This window comes from Lutra lutra, chromosome 6 (assembly GCF_902655055.1).
Source record: "Lutra lutra chromosome 6, mLutLut1.2, whole genome shotgun sequence".
Lineage (NCBI taxonomy): Eukaryota > Metazoa > Chordata > Mammalia > Carnivora > Mustelidae > Lutra > Lutra lutra.
In genome coordinates this window covers 41171140-41194209 of record NC_062283.1, presented here as the reverse complement: position 1 = coordinate 41194209, position 23070 = coordinate 41171140, and the positions used below count along the sequence as shown (strand labels likewise).

The 23070-nt window shown below is 38.2% G+C and overlaps 1 protein-coding gene across 5 annotated transcripts in view; it reads left to right on the top strand.

The window, feature by feature from the left end:
* Window positions 1-23070, top strand: part of ADGRB3 (adhesion G protein-coupled receptor B3) — a 727154-nt gene that overhangs the window by 346313 nt on the left and 357771 nt on the right. For all 5 annotated transcript variants that reach the window (XM_047734013.1, XM_047734014.1, XM_047734011.1 and 2 more), the window contains one exon: window positions 10947-11141. In XM_047734013.1, coding sequence (XP_047589969.1) covers window positions 10947-11141 — 195 coding nt within the window. The remainder of the gene's footprint in view (window positions 1-10946; window positions 11142-23070) is intronic.

The following is a 23070-nucleotide window of genomic DNA, read 5'->3' as shown; positions in this document are numbered from 1 at the left end:
AGAGAAAAAAACAGTCCAGCAGATAAACAGGGATTGGTAATTCTAGAAATAGCAAAAGTGTAGGCTTAAGGTAAGGAGAGAAACTTTGACAGTCTACTTGTGTTGTAGAAGGAAGATCAAGAAACTGGAATTGTTTTTCAACTAAATATGTTCTGGATGGCTATCTGTCTCAACTGAACACTCTTTATACCCTTTATAAATGCTGCCAACAGTCTACACTCGTGTGTACAAATATTACAAGATATTTGTTCTGGGTGCTTTTCAATGACAGTGCCGGGAAGGATACTAATTAGTGCCAATTGTGAAAGCTGGTGGTGTGATGGGGCACCTGTCTGCAAAGGGCTGGGCTGAGAACAACTCGTTTCACAGAAGCCTGCTGAGCAGCTGTCAGATGGCAATGACGTTAATTTACTACCGACTCGGGCTGCATTTGATGCTGACCCAGGCATGAAAGACTGCTTTTTTCTAGCTCTGATTAGTTGAGCCATCCACTGCCTTCTGTACAGTTTTTATTGCAAATAGAATACGTGACTAACTGTTTTATTCCGCAAGATTTAAGTCAGTGTTATGTTTTTGTTTGAAGGGAAGGATATGTTAGATCTGTGCAGGTAAAATCCCTCACAGAGGTAGGGGTTGCCAAAATAATGGAGCTGTTCTGAAGTAGTTAGATGATGTTTACCTTAGCATCTGTTACTTACATTCTATTTCTAATGGAGAACATTCAAGTCCTCTGAAGCTCTGAGTATCACAGCTGTGATTTGTACGGCCAGCACAAAACTGAAGACTGAGTTTAGGACTTTTTTTTTTTAGGGAGACCCTATCAATTTCATTTCTCTTTGCGACTTTCCTCACACTGTATCTACTGAACAGGACACTTTTCAGGCCGGAAGCTACACTGCCTTTTTAAGTCAGAAAGTTTATTTATTTCATCGATGTTTGATACCAGTGTTTTCTATGTTTCAATGTTTTCTATGTTGACTAAACACGCTAGCACAGCTTCAAGTGTGCCTTACTTAATCCTATGACCTAACATAAACATAGAAGGACATTGGCATATTCATTCATTCATTTATTCAACATACTAGAAAGTCCTCTAGGTGCAGGGAATGTAACAGTTAAAAAAAAAAAAAAGATGTCTTTCTTCACAAGGCTTATATTCTAATGGAAGAGGTCAGAAAACATATAAGCCAAGAGACAGATACATAATGGTTAGTAAGGCTGAGCACAATGAAGAAGGGTAAATTGATTGAGAATGACAAGAAGAACATTTTGTGTAGGGAGTCAGGTAAGACATCTCTAAGGAAATGACAAAAAACAAACGAACAAAAAAAAAAAACATGTGGATTTCTGTGGGAAGACTCTTCCAGGCCAAAGGAAAAGCTAGTTCAAGGGCCCTGAAGTGGACATGCACTTAATGTACAACGAATGAAGGGACCAGGTGTTCAAAGTCTCCAAGAAATAGATCATGTAGGGTACACTGTCTGTGATGAAGCAAGCTTTCCTGTATGCAGTAGCTGTACTCACTCTGTTATGCTTGCGTGAGTTCATTTGAAGTTAAAAAGAAAAGAAAAAAATTAAAAAGAAATTTTAACTCTATAAGCATATTTTTTCTAATCTTACAAGGGACATGGTAAACTGAGTCTCTGATGGGTTCAATGACATAAATAATAAGTTGAAACATTTAAATAAAAATCTAGACAGCTATGGCTCCAAAGCCCTTTCTACTGTATTACATTACAAAGGTATAATTAGGACATCACAACTGAAATGCACTCTAACAAACTTTACTCTACTACCACTCTAAGGCTATGAATAAGGCATGGAACTACCCTCAAGATTCAGAAAGACTATTGGCACAGAAAGACATACAGGCAAACATACTCAGTGTGATAGCGTGATGTGTGTGTGTAAGATAAGAGAGCACAAGGAATGAACCCATTAACTCTGTTTAGATATTTAGGAGAACCAGGAATAAATATGAGTGGTAATATAAACATGGGCTAATGTAAGGGAGGAGGGTGAACGATTCAGTGCAAAAACATGAAGTTATGGAACACATGACCTGAACAGAAAATTGCAAATAGTTATCAATAGCAGAACTGGAGTTCAACTTGGTAGTACCTATCTTCTTGGCAACCAGCTGCCTTTTACTCTGAGGGTTAGTCCTTCTGATCACCCAGTATCATGATTAAATATGTTAATGTTTATTCCACAGCAAGGTCCATTGAAATTTTAGAGATATGCAAGGGCTAGATCATGTCGTCCAATCCTTAGGGCTTTAGTCAGTGGTCAGTCACTGCCACTGAGGAGAGGCGGGGAGAATAATGAAAGAAGAAAATAAGAAGAAATAAAATGTCTAAATCTGTTATTTTTTTTAGCATAACATATTGGAAATACAGTTTATTCTCTGAAGAAGTTTACTTTATCAAAATATTTTTAGAGAGAGTGTTTAGAGGCTAAAGAAAAGTATCATCTAAAGTGCCAAGATAATTAGTAACATTTTTTTTCAAGTAATTCATAACTTTTGGATTAGTTCAGATTGATTGCATACTTTAAAGGATTTGTTGTCATATTTCTTAATGGGAAATTGATAATTATAGTTATTATACATTAACCTTTCTATTTCAATAATTTCTGGTGTGTTAGTTCTTTATTATTTCATACCCTTTTGAAAATTTAATCTTATCACAACTTTACCAGTGGAATGATATTGACCTTTTAGTAAACAAATAAAAATATAATGGATCATTGCTATCTCCTTACCTTTTCTTACTTTGCTGTTCTACCACATTGTAAAGTGTTGTTCTTCTCTTGAAATGTGAGATAAGCAAATATGACAATTGGTGGCAGATTTCTTTGGCCATCAAACTAATTTAAGCTTTGCATCTTAATTGTTCATTCTGCTGCTGAAGATATCACTGACTTTTTTTTTGGTTATTTTGTTTTATTGTTATTGTTTATTTATTTTTTAAGTAAAGCTAATGTAACCTAGCTTTCATTTAGAGATGTCATAGTACATCTCTAAAATTTAGAGCATTTTCTTAAGCTAAAATTTTCATAAAAACTTTTTTTTGGTGTTACATAAAGATGTGTTTATTTTAAAAGGTAAGACAAAAATTACTAAGCTCACTTTATTAAATAAAAATGGATATGTTTTTTGTTTTAATTCCAGTATAGTTAATGTACAATGTTATGTTAGTTTCAGGTGCACAATATAGTGATTCGATAATTCTATGCATTGCTTAGTGCTCATCATAAGTGTACTCTCAATACCCTTCACCTATTTCACCTATCCCCTACCTACCTCCCATCTGATAACCATCAATTTTTTCTCTATAGCTAAGAGTCTGTTTTTCAGTTTGTCTCTTTTTTTATTTGTTTTGCTTCTTAAATTCCATGTATGAGTAAAATCATACAGTATTTGTCTATTTTTGACTGCTTTATTTCATTTAGCATTTTACTCCCTAGATCTATCCATGTTGTTGCTAATGGCAAATAATATTGCATTATATAAATATACCACATCTTTATCCATTCATCTATCAACAGACACTTGGGATGCATCCGTAATTTGGCTATTAAAAATCATGTTGCAATAAGCATAAAGTTGCATATACCCTTTTGAATTAGTGTCTTCATATTCTTTGGGCAGATACCCAGTAGTGCAATTACTAAACCATAGAGTATTTCTATTTTATTTTATTGTTTTTTAAGGTTTTGGTTTTGCTTTTCTTTTCTTTCTTTTTTTTTTTTTTTTTGAGAGAGAGAGAGAAAGGGAGAGCACGAGTGGGAGAGGCAGCGAGAAAGGGAGATAAAATCTCAAGCAGACTTCTTACTGAGTGTGGAACCCAATACAGGGCTCAGTCTCAGGACCCTGAGATCAGGACCTGAGCTGAGGCTGAGTTGGATGCTTAACCAACTGAACCAGCCAGGTGCCCATGGTATTTCTATTTTAAATTTTTTGAGGAAACTCCGTACTGTTTCCCACAGTGGCTATGCCAATTTGCATCTGTGTTCCTTTTTCTCCACATCCTCATCAATACTTACTGTTTCTTGTGTTTTTTTATTTTAGCCATTCTGACAGGTGTGAAGTGATATCTCAGTATGGTTTTAATTTTCATTTCCCTGATGATGAGTGATGTCGGCATCTTTTCTATTAACCGTCTCGATGTCTTCAATATCTGTTCATGTCTTCAGCCCATTTTTAATTGGATTATTTGTATTTTTTTGCTGTTGAGTTGTATAATTTTTTTATATAACTGGATACTTGGATACTAACCCTTTATCAGACATGTCATTTGAAATATCTTCTCCCATTTACTAGGTTGTATTTTAGTTTTGTTGACTGTTTCTTATGGTGTGTAGAAGCTTTTTATTTTGGTATCATCCCAATAATTTATTTTTACTTTTGTTTCCCTTATTTCAAGAGATGTATCTAGAAAAAGTTTGCTACATTCAATGTCAGAGAAATTACTGCCTTTGTCTCTTCTAGGATCTTTATGGTTTCAGGTCTTACATTTAGGTCTTCCATCCATTTTGAGTTTATTTTTGTGTGTGATGAAAGATAGTATCCCAGTTTCATCCTTTTGCATGTAGCTGCCCAGTTTTCCCAACACCCTTTGTTGAAGAGGCTGTCTTTTCCTCAGTGCATATTCTTGCCTCCTTTGTCAGAGAATAATTGACCATATAATCGTGGGTTTATTTCTGGGCTCTCTATTCAGTTCCATTGATCTATGTGCCCATTTTTTTGTTGGTACCAAACTGTTTTGATTACTGTAGCTTTGTAGTATATCTTGAAATCTGCGATTGTGGTTTTGTTCTTCCTTTTCAAGATTGCTTTGGATATCTTATGTGGTTCCATACAAATTTTAGGATTATTCATTCTAGTCTCTGAAAAAATGCTGTTGGTATGTTGATAGGGGTGCATTAAAGCTATAGATTGCTTGGGGCACCTGGATGGCTCAGTCGGTTAAGTGTCTGCCTTCAGCTCAGGTCATGGTCCCAGGGTCCTGGAATAGAGTCCCACATCGGGCTCCCTGCTCAGCCAGGAGCCTGCTTCTCCCTCTGCCTGCTGCTTCACATGCTTGTGTTCTCTCTCATGCTCTCTCTGTGTCAAATAAATAAAAAATCTTAAAAAAAAAAAAGCTATAGATTGCTTTAGATAGTACAGGTATTTTAACAATATTTGTCCTTCTAATCCATGAGGATGAAATGTCTTTCCATTTGTGTCATGTTTAATTTATTTCATCAGAGCTTTATGGTTTTCAAAGTACAGGTCTTTCATCTCCATGGTTCAGTTTATTTCTAGATATATTATTATTTGAGGTGTAATTATAAATAAGGCTGTTTTCTTAATTTCTCTTTCTGCTACTTCATTAATATAGAAATTCAATGAATTTCTGTACATTGATTATGTATCCCATGACCTCACTGAATTAATGTCAGTTTTAGTCGTTTTTTGATGGAGTCTTTAGGGTTTTCTATATACAATGTCATGTCATCTGCAAATAGTGGAAGTTTTACTTCTTTCTTACCAATCTGGCCTTTTATTTCTATTGTGTTGCTTGATTGCTATGGCAAAGATTTCTAGTATTATGTTCAATAAAAGTGGTGAGGATGGACAGCTTTGTCTTGTTCTTTACCTTAGAGGAAAAGCTCTCAGCTTTTCACTATGGAGTATGATGTTAGCTGTGGATTTTTCAAATATGGCCTTTATTATGTTGGGGTATGTTCACTTCAACCTGTTTTGTTGAGGGTTTTTCGTCATGACTGAATGTTATACTTTTGTCAGATGCTTTTTCTATATCCATTGAAATGATCATGTGGTTTATATACTTTCTCTTATTGATGTGATGTATCATGTTGGTTGATTTGTGAATATTGAGGCATGAACACATCCCTGAAGTAAATCCCACTTGATCATGGTGAATGATTCTTTTTAATGTATTGTCAGATTTGGTTAGCTAATGTTTTGTTGAGGATTTTTGCGTCTATGCTCATCAGAGATATTGGCCTGTAGTTCTCTTTTTTGTGCAATGTCTTTTTTATGTGGCTTTGGTATGGGAATAATCCTGGCCTGATAGAATGAATTTGAAAGTTTTCCTTCCTTTTTCATTTTTTGGAATAGTTTGAGAAGAATAGGTGTTAACTCCTCTTTAAATGCTTGGTAACATCACCTGGGCGCCTGGATGGCTCAGTGGGTTAAGCCACTGCCTTCGGCTCAGGTCATGATCTCAGGGTCCTGGGATCGAGTCCCGCATCGGGCTCGCTGCTCAGCAGGAAGCCTGCTTCCCTTCCTCTCTCTCTGCCTGCCTCTCTGCCTACTTGTGATCTCTCTCTCTGTCAAATAAATAAATAAAATCTTAAATAAATAAATAAATAAATAAATAAATAAATAAATAAATAAATGCTTGGTAACATCACCTGAGAAGTCATCTGGTCCTGGACTTTTGTTGGTTGGGAGTTCTTTTTTTTAATTACTGATTCAATTTCATTGCTGGCAATTGGTCTGTTCAAATTTTCTATTTCTTTCTAATTCAGTTTTGGGAGTTTATATATTTCTATTTCTTTCTTTATTTTGTTTTGTTTTTAAAGATTTTATTTATTTATTGGACAGACAGAGATCACAAGTAGGCAGAGAGGCAGGCAGAGAGAGAGGAGGAAGCAGGCTCCCCGCTGAGCAGAGAGCCCGATGCGGGGCTACATCATGACCTGAGCCAAAGACAGAGGCTTTTAACCCACTGAGCCACCCAGGCACCCCTCTATTTCTTTCTGATTCAGTTTTGGGAGTTTATATGTTTCTATTAATTTATCTATTTCTTTTACATTGTCTGTTTTTTAATATATGGTTTTATAATATTCTCTTATAACCCTTTGCATTTCAGTGGAGTCATTTTTTTATTTCTCCTCTTTCATTTCTGTTTTTGTTTGTTTCAGTCCTCTCCTCCCCTCCCCTTTTTTTGTGAGTCTAATTAAAGTTTATAAGTTCTGTTGATCTTTTCAAGAACTGCCTCCTGATTTCATTGATCTGTTCCATTGGTTTTTGTTTGTTTGTTTGTTTAGTTTCTATTTCATTTATTTCTGCTTTGATATTTATTATTTCCTCTCTTTGAGTTTTGTTTTTCTTTTTCTAGTTCTCTTCGGTGTAAGATTAGGTTGTGTATTTGAGATTTTTCTTTCTTCCTTGAGGTACAAATGTGTTGCTATACACATCCCTTTTAGAACAGATTTTGCTGCATCCCAAAGATTTTAGACAATTGTGTTTTCATTTTCATTTGTCTCCATCTATTTTTCATTTCCTCTTTGGTTTCTTGGTTGACCCATTGATTCTTGAGTAACATATTATTTAACCTCCCTGCATTTGTATTCTTTCCAGATGTTTCTTATGGTTTATTTCTGGTATCATAGCATTATGGTCAGAAAAGATGCATGGTATGACTTCAACTTCACAGTTTTTGAATTTGTTAAACTTTGTTTTGTGGCCTAATATATGTCTTTTGGAGAATGTTTCACATGTATTTGAAAAGAATGTGTATTCTGCTGTTTTAGGTGGAATATTCTGAATATTAGAATGATCAGATGTCACTGTTTACTTGTTGATTTTCCGTGTGGAACATCTGCCCCCTGATGTGAGAGGGTGTTAAAGTCCCCTACTTTTATTATATTACTATCAATTACTTCCTTTATGTGTTTTTAGCTTCTTTATGTATTTGGGTGCTCCCATGGTGAGTGCACAATATTTGCAATTTGTTATATCTTCTTTTTGGATTGTTCCCTTTATAATTATATAGCGTTCCTTTTTGGTTTCTTGTTACAATCTTTGTTTTAAAGTCTATTTTGTCTGATACAAGTATTGCTATCTAGCTTTCTTTTCACTGCCATTTGCATGAAAAATGTTTTTTCATTCCTTCACATTCAATCTGCATGTGTCTTTAGGTCTGAAATGAGTCTCTTATTGGCAACATATACATGGGTCTTTTTTTTTGTTTAATCCATTCCATCACCCCGTGTCTTTTGATTTGAGTGTTAAGTCCATTTGCATTCAAAGTGATTATTGATGGTTATGTTCTTATTGCCGTTTTCTTACCTTATGGTTGTTATTTTAGTTCTCTGTCATTTATTCTCTTGCTCTCTTCTTTTGCAGTTTGATGGCTTTTTTTAGTGATATACTTGGGTTCCTTTCTCTTTTTCATTTTTACATATCTATTACTGATTTTTAATTTGTGGTTACCATGAGGTTTGTATATAACATCTTCTACATATAACAGTCTTTGTTAAGTTTCTATTAACTTAAATTGAATGAACTTAAGTGAACCCATTCTTTACCTCTCTCCCTCCCACATTTTAGGTATATGATGTCATACTTTACATCCTTTTATTTTGTGACTCCTTTGACTGATTTTTATAGATATATTTATTTTTACTGCTTTTCTGTTTCTTACTTTTCTTATTCTTGCTTATGGTCTTTCCTTTCCACTCAGAGTCCCAGTTAACATTTCTTATAGAGTTAGTTTCATGGTCATGAATTCCTTTAGCTTTTGTTTGTCTGGGTAACTATTGATCTCTTCTATCCTGAATCATAGCCTTACTGGATAGTGTATTCTTGGCTGCTGTTTTTTGTTTGTTTTGTTTTGTTGGTCTTGTTTTTTCCTTTCAGCACTGATTATATCATTCCATTCCCTTCTGACCTGCTGAAAAGTCAACTTATAGCCTTATGATATTTCCCCTGTATGTAACTTTTCTTTTCTCTTGCTACTTTTAAAATTCTCTCTTTATCATTAATGTTTGCCCTTTTAATTATTATGTGTCTTGGCATGGACTTTCTTGAGTTGATTTTGTTGGGGGCTCTCTGTGCTTTCTGGATCTAGATTTCTGTTTCCTTCCCCAGATTTGGTAAGTTTTCGCTATTATTACTTCAAATAAATTTTTCTGCTCCCTTTTTCTCTCTCTTTTTTCCTCCTGGAATCCCTATAATGTGAAAATTATTATGCTTGATTGTGTTGCTGAATTCCCTAAGTCTTTTTTTCACTTTTTAGTATTTTTTTTTCTCTTTCCTGAGTCTGATTGCTTTCCATTGCTCTCTCCTGTAAGTCATTGATCTGTTCTTCTGCTTCCTCTAGTCTACTATTTATTCCACTTTGTCATTTTTTATTTCATTTATTGAGTTCTTCATCACAAATTGGTTCTTTTTTATGTTTTCTATTTGCTTGTTGAGTATCACTAAGATTCTCCACTCTTTTATCAAACCTCATGAGTATCTTTATGATCATTACTTTATATTCTCTATAAGCATATTACTTATCTCCATTTCATTTAAGTCTCTTGCTTTGCTTTTGTCCTGTTGCTTTTTTGTTCTTTCTCCTCATTTTGCCTAACTCTCTGTGTCTGTTTCTATGTGTTAGGAAAGTTAACTATTTCTCTTAAAAGTAATGGCCTTATGTAGAAGAAGTCCTATAGTGCCCTGTATTGCAATGTGTCCTGTTCACTAGAAGCTTGTTCACTATCCCTGGAGCTTCAGGGATATTTCCTATGTGTGTTGTAGGTGCCCTGCTGTTGTGGCTGAGCCACTTTTGCTTCAGTCCCATCATCTGCAATGGTTCTGATACTTTTTGGTTCCTGTATTATTAGTGGGCCAGTCTGGGGCTGCCTTGGGGTTAAGTAACTCAGACCAGGCACTTGCCAGAGAAGCAATAGCACTGAACTGCAGGAGAATGTGGGTGTGGGGCATGTGGTGCCAGAAATATCCATGTTAGTGGGAAGGAACCTGCAGCTTATAGTGACCAAGGGAGGCTCAGTGGATGGGTGCATCTACACAAGTGTTCAGCTAGAATGCCCGTGTCAGCAAGGTTTGTGTGGTTCTACTATGGGAGGGACCGTGGAGGGAAGGCCTGGCAAGAAGAGAATGCATGTCTATGGTGCACTGTTAGCAAGCTGGGTAATGAGCGTTGGCCAGAAGCTGTTTCCTGGAGGAGGGTGTATGTTTAGATGGGGCAAGGGAGGGAGATGGAGCCTGTCCTTTGTTCCTAGAGAAATCTATCCCTCCAGCACAAGATCTGGGATTAGTATACACATTTTTCTCCCTCCCACATATCCCAGGCATTTTTCAAACTGCTGCTTCTATGCTGTATCTCCATGGTGCTCTTTGTTGAGTCATTGTTTAAGGACAGGAACTCAATTTCTTCTCGCTCTCTTGGCTCTTCTGCTTATTTAAAGTTCCAGGTTTTAAGGTTGCTGATTGTAAGAACTCAAAAAATGTGGCCCCTCTAGTTTTCAAAGCTAGATGTCATGGGGATTCATCTTCCCTGTGTGTACTCCCTGGTGTGACCATCTTATTTCTCCCTTCTTTGACTGCAGCTCTCCCCCTCCTCCCACCAATAGTCCCACATCTCCACCCTTCTTTTCCTCTTTGATGTGGCCTCTTCTCTACATTTAACTGTGGAGAGTTTGTTCTGGGAGTCTCTGGGTCATTTTCTCAGTTATTTACACTGATGTGGGTGTTAGCTAGTTGTATTCAAGTGGCAAGGTGAGCTTAGGGTACTCCTACTCCACCATCTTTCCTGGAAGTTAGAAAAATAGGTATTTTGAGATGTTTATAATCTCCTGTCTCTGATCACATCTTGCTGAATTATCTCACTTGTTTATCACCTGCAAAAGTATTTTTTAAAATTTTTTATTTCAATTAAAAACCCAAACTTTTGCCAATATGTTCAACTGTGTGTTCTGAGTACTAGAAAGGACAAGTCTGTCACGCCTGCCAAAGTGTATATACTCATTAGTGTTTGTATGCTGGATGTTTATCCATCTCAGTGTGAAACACACAAAATTTACAGTTTTGCAATGCTATTTTAAAGTTGACTCTGCAATTTTAAATAAATTTTTTGATAAAAATATGTAGGTTAATAGTAATGAAGATTCTGATGTTTGTTCTGTTCTTTTGACCATCACAGATCAAAGAACACCTTGCTAAGGGGCAACGAACGTTGGCAGGTGATGGAATGTCCCAGGTGACCAAGACACTGTTGGATTTAACTCAGAGGAAAAATTTCTATGCAGGTGATCTTCTGATGTCTGTGGAAATTCTGAGAAATGTGACAGACACATTTAAAAGGGCAAGTTACATCCCTGCATCTGATGGTGTCCAGGTAAGAGACAATCCCCTGAATGAAAAGATTAGTGAACATGCATTCAGGTTTTGGCCCTGAGAGGCCAGTGCTGCCGCCCTTTGGAGACGTTCTGGCCTGGAGGGAGAGAGCACTTACTCCTGTAGGGGACATATTCGGGTTGTGCTTAGTGTGAGCTCTGGAAATGACCTCAATTCTCTTAGTCATTGTACACTTCAGTGTTCTCAACCATAAAATGCTCATAATACACCTCAAGGAGATACTGAATGAGAATGTGTGTAAAGTGTTTTGAGCCCTCAGATAAAAGGCAGTATAGCAAACTCAAGGTTGTATCATGGATATTTTATTCCCACATTTAATATCACCATCTTTCCATAAGAGACTATTAAAAGTACATTAAGCATAATGAAAGTACATTAACTATAACATGCAAAGAAGATATAGTTTAAGTTTTGTTGGGGTTTTGCTTTCAGAAGGGGGAAGGCCATTTTTAATTTTGTGGAACCCTTGCCTGAAAATATTGGACAAATAGAGAATTGTTCTGGATAGGAAAATGAAAAATTCAATATCTCCTCACAGCATGTTTTTCTTGTCATGGAAGACTTCTAGAGCAACATCGTTTATTTCCATAATAAAGTTTAAGTACTCACCCAATTTCAGTATTGCCTTTGCCATTAAAGCAAAGCATGTTGAATGGCAAACAAAGCAAATTTAATGCAACTCCTGTTTGCATTTCAGATTAACTCCTTTTGTGCTGTAGGCTAAAATGTACTCCTGCCAAGAATGCTGACTTGATTTCTGCATTTCCAGTATAATGCTCTTTCTGTATCTCCCCATAAAGTTCATTAAAATAAGGTTTTGACAAAATTCCCAGATCAGGTAGTTTTCTTTCAGCCTACTATTCATTTGGGAGTTTTATTTGTGTTTCACTTGGAGAATGCAGAGGGGTTTTTTTGTTTTGTTTTGTTTGTTTTGTTTTGTTTTGTTTTAATCAGCTATTGAAAGAGGAAAAGAAGACTTTTTGAAATCATGGAATTGTTCATAAATAATATTGATGCCCTGATTTTTATAGAGGTACATATGTTACTTAAATTATATGCAAATATTGCTGAAAGTAACTGAAATGGGAATTATTGATGCTGCATTTTATATTATATCAACAGTGCCCAAGAATACAGTTTTAATTGTAAAAATATGGGGGAAGGATTGTTATTGTCATTTGAGCATTTCAAGAATTCTTTTTTACAAAGAATGAAACGGTTTTCTGATTTTAAAAACGTGATAAAGCAAGCCAAGCTGATATTTTCCCCGTAGTTCTGAAATACTTCTATCCATTAGAATTTACATTAAAAAAATAACATCTGAACTGGCTCATGCAAAATACAAGTTGTAATTTCAAAAAACCTCAGATACTGATGTTCACAGTTGAAACATGAGGTAGAATGATTAAATAATCTCTAGGTCCTCCTTTAACCCTCAAGAGTGTAGGACTTTAAGATTTTTAGATGCTGAAACTGAAAAAATTAAGATGACCAGGTTTCTGATTGAGTTACATATTCTGATTTAGTTACTTATTAGAGTGCATTGGCCCAATGAGCAATTAGTGTAATCGAAGGTTTAGGCATGGGGACATTAGCTGGTTTGACTTAAATAAAGCAGTTTTACTGATTATTTTGTTGTCATTTTGGCAGAGTCAGAAATTTCTGTCCCACTCTCTTATTAATCCTCCACACTACACAAAATTTTCAGCATGCTGGTGTCCTAGTCATTCCTTCACAAACAGGAGCTGAATTTTTCTATTTCATTTTCTTTACTGGTGCCTTTTCAGGCCCCTGGAATGCCCTCGTCTTTTGGAATTCCTTCCTCTTCCATTGCTGTCAAAATCATTAACCTGGATCTAGCAATATTTCTGAGTGCTAGACCAGCAAGCCCCAAACTCCATCTGAAAATGATCTTTCTCTTTTCTGAAATCCCAGACAACTGCACTTCTTTTATTCTACTTTCTACCACTTTATAGAAACATTTTTATACATTTATCATCTTTGCTTGATTATAAACTCTAATTTATAACCTTACTCAACATCACCTGTACCTTACTTAAACTTCAGTCCTCTAGTTCCAAGGGCTCTGGGCACTTTTGATTGGCTGGCACCTCAGGATTAATATGGCATAAACTAAGCTTATCTTGAATTGCAAGTTTTCTTGCATATTATACTTCTCTTTGTAGAACTAGTAGTAGTCCTTAGGCTGGAATTATAATGTTATCTTGACTTTTCCTTCTTTTCCTTTCTTATAGGCTATGCCTACAATTGTATCTTTTCTATCCATTCTTTCCTCTCTTTTCCCATTGCTGTTATCCTAATTAAGCCTTTAATTGTCTCAGCCTACATTATTTCCATGGCTTCTTTCCTTTAATCCTCCCTCAGAGCTTTACCTACATCTCTATTCATCTTGTACATCATAGTCCTAGTGGTTATCCTAGGACAGCTCTGATTATGTCACTTCTTAGATCAGAAACCTTCACTGGAACTCCAAGTCCCCTTGAATGACAACTCAAAGTCTTCATGTTGTTTTCTAGTATACTCCACGGTATGTAGGTTACCTATCTTTACAGCTAAATGCATGAGTTACTCCTCCTCTTCACAGACTTATGTCAAATGAATTACTTCCCGCTTAAAAAAAATTATTTTAGAGGGAGAGGAGGGCCAGAGGGAGAGAATCTTTCAAGCAGATTCTCTGCTGAGCACGGAGTCTGACATGGAGCTCAATCTCACCACCCATGAGATCATGGCCTAAGCCAAAACCAAGATTCAGGTGCTTAACTCACTGAGCCATCCAGCTGCCCCACCACATTCTGTTTCTTGAGTGCACTCTATGTTCTTAGCTCTTGGTTTCTGCCTCCTCTGTGCTCTTAGACTGGCTTCATTTCTCCCAGTCTCCTAACGTAATTTCTTGGTACTCTGGGCCTCCGAATTCTAATGGTACTTTCTCTCCTATATCTCTTTATATCTCATATTATTAACACTAATCAGTAATCCTTGAAAAAGAAGACATTTTCCTGATCCATCTTTGGATCCCAGCCAAGCTCCAGGATATCCTCCTCCTCAAATAAGATTTAGCATGGAATCTTAACCCAAAATTGGTAATTACATAGGTACCACTAAGTTTTTTTCATTCTTTTTTCTTAAACTGGGAAGTGAACAAAGAAAGATTAACTGAAATTATTTAAGAAGAATGCATTCTTTTCAATGTAGTTATGAGCAGTGCATTTTGGTTAAAATGCTTACTAATGCCGGATTCACTAAAAGATTGATTTGATGAATTGATAAAAGTGAGCTGCAATAGCTACAACCTATTAAACTTGGGGGAAAATAAAGTGTGGTTGTATGTCTTAAAATGATAAAGCAAATAATAGTTTTATTTTTGGAAACTGTAGAAAAGATATTCCAAAAGTCTTTTCCCTTCTGATACACTGTTTTCCAAACTCTGGGGCTTTGTCATATCTCTAAGTCTCTCCCTGCTGGTTCTCTAGTTAGTTTATCTTTCTTGTTTCCAGTCTGATGCAAGTTCGTTCCCGATCCAGTTAAAAAATCCTTTCTACTCAAGTCTTCTCATAAAATCCCAGGCAGATTTCAAGTTTTTCCTAATTTTTTGGCCTTTTGAAACCTTGTAAATATCTCTGCTTCTAGCATATTTCTTACATAACATTGTAATATCCCTCATAATATTCTCATTATTTGTTTCTAGGTCTGTTTTCAGCAATAAATTTTGAACTTGTTGAGAGATGGTTATATCTTGAAGCATAGTAGACACTCCAATATTTATTGAAGTAATTAATAAATGAATATAAATAACATAGTAATTCAGGGGAAATTTACATTGTTCAAACACACACACACACACACACACACACATAAAACTCTGAACATCCAGTTTAGAGAAAGAAAGGGAAAAAGAGGAAAAACACAACAATTTATTTACTTTTTAGCCACTGGAAAAATTTGTAGTGAGACTCATTCTATCAACAGAAAATGGAATTTGCAACATGCTGAAACTTTAAGACTTGACAGAATTAAATCAGACATATGCAAGTTGAAATCCCAGCTTGTCTAGTAACTATCTTGGTGTCTTCAAACATGTTACTTAATATTTCTCTATGTTATTTCTTCCTATCTAAATAAGAAATAAAGGAGACATAGAAGTATGGTCTATTTTCATAATTCATGGTAGTTATATTGTGTAGATTTGTGGCAAACAATAAATTAATGAATACTGAACCATTTACTCCTAGGGAAAATACAGGATGAGGTTCCTTTGAGAATTTGCTCATACCATTTTCATTAACCAATTAATACATGACCTTGTTTTATGTGTGTTACTGTTAAAAGACATTGTTTTTAAGGTATATGGTTAATCATTAACTCTGAACTCACAGCCAAGACATTTAATTCATGCCAGAAAAAGTTTTCCTAATACATATGTTTTCTCTGTAAGGCACATGACAGTCTTTTTGAGTTTAAGAATACTAGATAGTCCTTTAGACTGTGCAATGGGACATTTTAAAATGTGAAATCACCAATAAAAAGCACACATACAGAAAAGAAAACAAACAAACAAAAACCAACGGGGGGGGGCATTAAATTGGCTATGAAAAGGAACATGTTTAAAGTGTTGGGTCCCCCAATAATGGGTCCCCCAATAATGGGTCCGCGATTAAAGGAGCAAGACTGACACAAAGCGAAGGTCAAGCAAAGCTTTATTTAGTGCCAAGCATCAAGAATCAAAACTGACCGTCAAACAGACTGGTCGGGGCCACCCCTATTACAAAGAGGGCGACCCCTCCCTGCTTTCCAGACTAACTTTTATGGAGCAAAGGCCGTGTGGTTGGGCCTGGCCACACACAGGTGGCCATTGAAATTCTAACACACAGAGAAAGCTGCACAGTGATGCTAGGTGACCAATTGAATTACAATTTACCCTAGTAGACATTTGAACCAGCCTATCACCTTGGTCAGAATTGGCACCCAAAAGGTGCCCAAAAGGCGGGGCCCATACTCCTTGGTAGCTAGGAGATAGTATGCGCCCCCACTGATTGAATACCTCCACCTGGCCTTACCCACCCTTGTACTTGGACTTTGTTATCTGGGACTGGTTTCCGGGACTTGTTTTTAAGTAAGTTCCCCTGGGGGGCGGGTGGGGTGGGGTGGGTGGCAAGGTCAATTTAAGTTTTACTGCATAAACATCAAAATGGCAGTTCAACTGGGGTGGGGCCGCTCTGGCTGAATAGGCCCTTACACAAGTATGTGAGCTAAAACAAAAAGTCAGAGCGTTGCCATGTTTGTCATCAGCTGAGTACATATGCAGTGGGTGACTCAGATGTTTGCCACTCTGCACACAGTCCATGTGATGAAGTTCTAGAATATAAGTGAGGTTCGGTGGGGTGAGGTCCGGAGCCAATGACCAAGAAAGAATTCTTGAGACATCTTTGGTGCAAAATGGTGGTTTATTAAGGCACGGGGATGGGACCCATGGGCAGGAAAAGCTGCTGCCCCGGGGTTGTGAGGGATGGCAGGTGTTGTACCATGGAGTTGGGGGAAGGTAAGGGAAAGGGAGGTTTCAACAGAACTTTCATATGCTAAAGAGGACGACCTACAAGACACCAGATACCAGAGGGCTTGCCCTTGTGGAGGTGGTTTTGCCCTCTAGCAAGGTATTAACATTAAGATGGGTGGGAGATTCCTAAAGAATGTCACATACGTCCCATCCAGGAGTGGGGGTGGGGGAAAGTTGGAGGGTGTCAGCTTTTGCTATGTCCTCAGCCAGCCTTCTGTTCCCTCATCACATGAATGACCATAAAAGCACTGAGTTTTGATTTGAGGGTTACAAATAAATTTTAGCAAGTAATTGATTTGCAAATATGGAATCCACGAAAAATGAAGTTTGACAATAACTCTTTCTCAGGGTTGTCATGAAGCTTAGAAAAAAACACAAGTTAAATACATAATAATCCATGCATAATGATATTTGTGAATTTCTGGCACATAGTAGGTACTCCATAATCCCATTATTGCTAGTTTTGTAACTCTTAACACAACAGTACAAGATAAGCCTTGTTCTCAGGCCACTTACAATATAATGGAAGGGAAAAAAAACACCTTATGGATGAGGGTAGACTGTGGCAATGAGGAAGAGAGATAAAGTACAGTATTTCTCACTTCTAGGAATTCTAAAAGCATAGAGAGCTGAACGAGAGCTGAAGTGTAGTGGTAACAGAGGAATTCATGGGAGAGTTAGGACCTGAGACAGAATCTGGAGAAAAATGCTGAGCACAGAGACAGTAGTCCAACTGTGCAACCAAAGGCATGAAAGTGGTATGAACATGGCACATTCCGGAGACCAAGGTTTGTAGAAAATGGGATACATGGGGAACCTGGGTGGCTCAGTGGGTTAAGCCTCTGCCTTCAGCTCAGGTCATGATCTCAGGATCCTGGGATCGAGCCCAGCAGGGAGCCTGCTTCCTCCTCTCTCTCTCTCTGCCTGCCTCTCTGCCTACCTGTGATCTCTCTGTCAAATAAATAAATAAAATCTTTAAAAAAAAATAGGATACATGTTGGAAAATGCAGATCATAAAGACAGGAGAGTCAAGGCCAGAGAAGAGTTTAGACTTCATTCTCTATAAACGGAGTAACTAAACGTAAGTGTTATTTTTGGAAATGGTGGGGCAGAGGAAGATAATGTGAATTAGTGAGTAGAGGAAGACTGGGGGAAAGAACCCCATGGAGAGACTACAGCAGTGTTCTGAAGGTAAGGAAAGAAGAAAGCATGCTTTAATGATACTGGATCAGAGAAGGAGGAGTAATCTCTTAACGGAATGAAAGGGAGGCCCTTGAGATAACATATATTTGGGAAATAAAGAAAGAAAACATTGGAAAGAATACACACCTGGAGTATACACAGTATGGCTCATCATCGTGTATTGTGCCCCTCAAACTCGATGAAAGCAGAGACGGATCTCTATTCAGGCACCGTTCTGTGTCCTGATAAAACTGTTGATCTAACTCAGTGTTTTGCAAATGCTTTTGACTGTGACCCACTGCAGGATACACAATTTACATCATATAGAGTTGAAAACCAGAGTTTCACAAAATAATAGTTACCTTGAGTGTGGGTAATACACTCAGGTATTTTCTATTCTTTTCTATTTTGTTATGAGAAGTTGATCATGACCCTCCATCAGGTCAACACTTAATGTTTGAAAATAACTTACTTTTCTAATACATTCTCTAGGCTTGAGAATTTATTTCCCAACCATTGAGATTAAGCAGAAAACTCAAACCTTGGCTTCCAGTCTCTTTCTTAAATAAATAAAAATTTCAGGGGCACCTGGGGGGTGCTCAGGCTGAGCATCTACCTTTGGCTCAGATCATGATCTTAAGGTCCTGGGATCGAGCTCTGCATTGGGCTCCCTGCTCAGCAGGGAGGCTTCCCTCTCTCCCTTTGAGCTCCTCCCCTGCTCCACTCATGTTCTCTCTCTCTCAAATAAATAAATAAAATCTTTAAAAATTATTCAGCATTAACTGACCAAGGAATTAAATAAAAAGCAGAGTTAGTGATTTCAGGTAAGCCAAGCATCTTCTCCCTTCTCCCCTAAAACTCTGGATGAGCAAATTGTTTTCAAATTTTTCAGGTTATTTTCAGACATTAAGTGTTGACCTGATAGAGGGTCATGATCAACTTTTCATAACAAATTAGAGAAGATTAGAAAATACCTGAGTGTGTTACATACACTCAGACATATGTGCTTCATTGTGGACCTACTTCATGCTGCCCCTCCATGGTGGTAGGTCACCCAGAGAGAACCTTGGGCATTGTTTCTCCTAAGGTCTCAGTGTGAGACACTTTTACCTTTTGCATACAAAGGACTAGATTGATCAATGTGGAAGCAACTATTGTATTATAATATAATGCTATTATGCACTGATAAGCCTCATCTGTGCAAATGATCTAATACTTTTGACTAAGTAAGATCTAGTAAAGGCTCTTTAGGTTTGGAATTATGAAACAGCATTAGCATTCAAGACACAGCCTGGTGCCTTGAAATCCTTTGCTTAAAGAACACTGTGCAACTAGGAACATTAATAATTTCCTTGGACATAAGTACGAGAGTTAAGAAAGGCAGTAGAGTGTGATGACTAAGAGTGGCTGCCTTGTAGGCTGAATCCCTGGCCTCAGGTCACAGCTCACAAGCTATAGGATGCTAGACAAATTACTTGACCTCTCTATGACTCAGTTTCCTCTTCCATCACATGGTGGTAATAGCCCCTACTTCATAGTTACATAGTATCTGCAGTATAGTAAAAGCTCAAGAAATGTAGCTACCCTTATTATCTGAGAAGGGGAAATGCTGTTGAAGCAAAAGCCTGAAACATCTCTGGGTCATAAGTCCCAGTCGCCAACGCCCATAAGTACTTTGGTATCTCTCCCGAAAAGAGAGGAAGGTCAGATGCACCTCATGGCACCACCTAGGGAAGTATAGGCACTTTCTAAAAATCACTTATTACAGAGGAGAAGGGTAGAAAATGTGTCCAGGAAAATAGCAGTCAGGAAAAAAGCATTAGTTTTTTTGTTTTGTTTTGTTTTTAAGGTTTTATTTATTTATTTGACAGAGATAGAACACTAGTAGGCGAAGAGGCAGGCAGACAGAGAGAGAGAGAGAGAGGAGGAAGCAGGCTCCCTGCTGAGCAGAGAACCCGATGCGGGGCTGGATCCTAGGACTCTGAGATCATGACCTGAGCCGAAGGCAGAGGCTTAACCCACTGAGCCACCCAGGTGCCCCAAGAAGCACTAATCCTTAAGGCCAACATTGCAAGGCCATTTTAAAGATAGAGAGCAAGGGGACATAGAGAATGGCTTACATCAAGAACTAGGATTTCTAGCTCAGTGGGAACCAAGTTGTGGACAGGACCACAACTCCCAGCCGGCAGTCACTCCAAGTCATAAACAGCTACTATTTTCAATGCTCCACAGCTTGAGAGGATTTTCCTATGGTTTCCTCTGTGGCAGAGAGAGCCCTGTACAACAACAGCTCTTTCTAGGTATTATTTAAATCTGCTCTTATTATAAAGGTGAAAATAAGAAAGTCAGCGGCACATGATTTCCTTAAATGAATGAGATACTAAGCAACAAATCTTGCTTCCCAAATCAACATGATTAAATCCTACGAGAGCGAACTTTAGAAGATGGCTGCTGGCTGAGGGAGACTCACAGTCTGCACGAGAGAGAGCAAAGGATGTGCAACAATTGGGTGGGAAGAGGAAGGGAGGCTACGAAGTTTTAAGAATATGGGGGCGCCTGGGTGGCTCAGTGGGTTGGGCCGCTGCCTTCGGCTCGGGTCATGGTCTCGGGGTCCTGGGATCGAGCCCCACGTCGGGCTCTCTGCTCAGCAGGGAGCCTGCTTCCTCCTCTCTCTCTATGTCGGGCTCTCTGCTCAGAGGGGAGCCTGCTTCCTCCTCTCTCTCTGCCTGCCTCTCTGCCTGCTTGTGATCTCTCTGTCAAATAAATAAATAAAATCTTTAAAAAAAAAAAAGAATATGTGTAGTACTGCCTGTCGACTGGCAAATGCCATGTAATGTAAATAATGTTTTTTGATTGGGTCTTAAAAATATAATAAAACATCTGTTAGCTTTGTCTCTTTCAGAATTATTATTTCTTTTGGAGTCAAGAAAGTACTGAGACTTGCATTAGCAAAATATACAAGTAGGTTCCTATTGTGATTCCACTTACTATCGAAGGTTTTTCTTTTCTTTATGTATATTTAAAGATTTATTTATTTATTTTAGAGAAAGAATGAGGGAGCAGGGGGAGGGGCTGAAGGAAAGGGAGAGAGAGAATCTCAAGCAGACTCCCCACTCCCCACCAGTGCAGAGCCCAACTCAGGGCTGGATCCCATGACCCTGAGATCATGACCTGTGCTGAAATCAAGAGTGGGATGCTTAACAGACTAAGCTGCCCAGGTATCCGTCGAAGATTTTTCTTCTAAAAAATTATTGGAGAATGCATTAGTTTGCTAGAGCTGTCACAATAAATCCCACAGAGTGGGTGGCTTAAGCAGTAGAACCCTATTTTCTCATAGTTATGGAGGTAGAAGTCTAGGATTAAGGGGTCAGCATGTTTGGTTTCTCCCAAGGCCTGTCTCCTTAGCTTGCATCTGGCTGCCTTCTCGCTGTGTCCTCACAGAGCCTTTTTATCTATGTGAGCAGGCTCCTGGTATCTCTGTGTGTCCTGATTTCCTACTCTTTTTTTTTTTTTTTTCTTAAGATTTTATTTATTATTTGACACAGAGAGATCACAAGCAGGCAGAGAGGCAGGCAGAGAGAGAGGGGGAAGCAGGCTCCCCACTGAGCAGAGAGGGACATCAAGATCATGACCTGGGCTGAAGGCAGAGGCTAACCACTGAACCACCCAGGCACCCTCTGACTTCCTACTCTTATAAGGATTCTCATCAGATTGGATTGGGCTCTGCCCTAATAGCCTCATTATAACTTAATTACCTCTTGAAATGTTCTTTCTCTGGATATAGACACATTCTGAGGTACTTTGGGACGGGGTGGGGGGTGGCTGCCGTTAGGGCTTCAACATTCAGATCTGGGATGGACACAATCACCCGTGATGGTGAATCTTGAAGGACTGTGAGAATTTCTTTTTAGCAAAGGGGCATGTGCCAGGCATCTTACACCAGGACAGGATCTACTATGGCTGCTGCCTGTAGTGTTGCCAGGGGTAAACTTGTGAAGTGTGCGTGCTATTGGCACCTGCTGGCTCTTCACTGTATCAGCCAGGCCTGCCCAAACTTTGGTAATAGATCATTATATCATTCCTTGCTTAAGCAGCAGCCCTGTCTAGATTTGAGGATGATTTTGCCACACTGAGTTCTGTTTGTGTAATGTTGGCTGCTCTGCCAGGCTACCTCGGTTAATAATCCTTAGCGTATTTAATCATATTAGTATCACTAACATTTTCACCTTCCTTTTTCAAATAAGGACCCTAAGGAGTAGTGCCGATCTCATGCCTGAAGACACTGAATGAAGGTAGAATGGCTTCCTTTTTTCACTTAGCCTCCCCCATCCACGGTACCTCAAAGTACAGCCTCTCTGCTGCCTCTTGCTGGAGCCATGGGTCCTGAACTTAGCCAGAAGGGACTGGTAGCATTGAGTGAAAAATCACACATCCAAGCTATTCAGAAACTCCACAAGTTAAACTGTCTTACATCATGGCAGAGCAATGAGATAGTGTGAAAGACAGCCAGTGTTCCCGGAACGATGTTCTGATGTCGTTCTCAAAATGAGTCAGAGTTTCTGTGAGATTTGTGATTAAAAGAAGAAGAAAAAAGTGATATCTTTTAAGAATCTGGCTTTTTTTTTTTTTTTCCTCTAACCCAGTGAACAGTAGGGGTGTTTGCTTCCATAATCTGTTCTTCTGTTCCTCTAGATCTGGCAGATTACAGTGGTCAAGCTGGGACAGTCCAGCTCTGCTGGCAGGAGGAGTCTTCTGACCACTACTGACCTATTGACCTTGACACCCTAATCCTTTTGGCCCCTAGTTCATCCCCTGGTTTTCCAGTGGCTCAGTTTCTTGTCTCCTATTCCCTATATATCTTGGTCCCAGAACCTGCCAAGGGCCAGCCTGGATTATAGTCTCCTACTTTCCTGAACCTTGACAGTTTCTCATTGTCAATGGCTACTTGATGTGCTGCGTGGGTAGATATTCTAGTTAAAAGATTTAAGCCACAGTATCATGACTCTTCACCCTAATTAGCTATGAGTTATTTTTTCTATTCACCTGTTAAAAAAAAATAAGTTCAAGTACTCTTTAGGGGTGGTTAGTTTTTTTAAAAAGTATGTTAGGACAAACCCAGGATTATTTGTATAATGATGTTTCTTAATTTCACTTC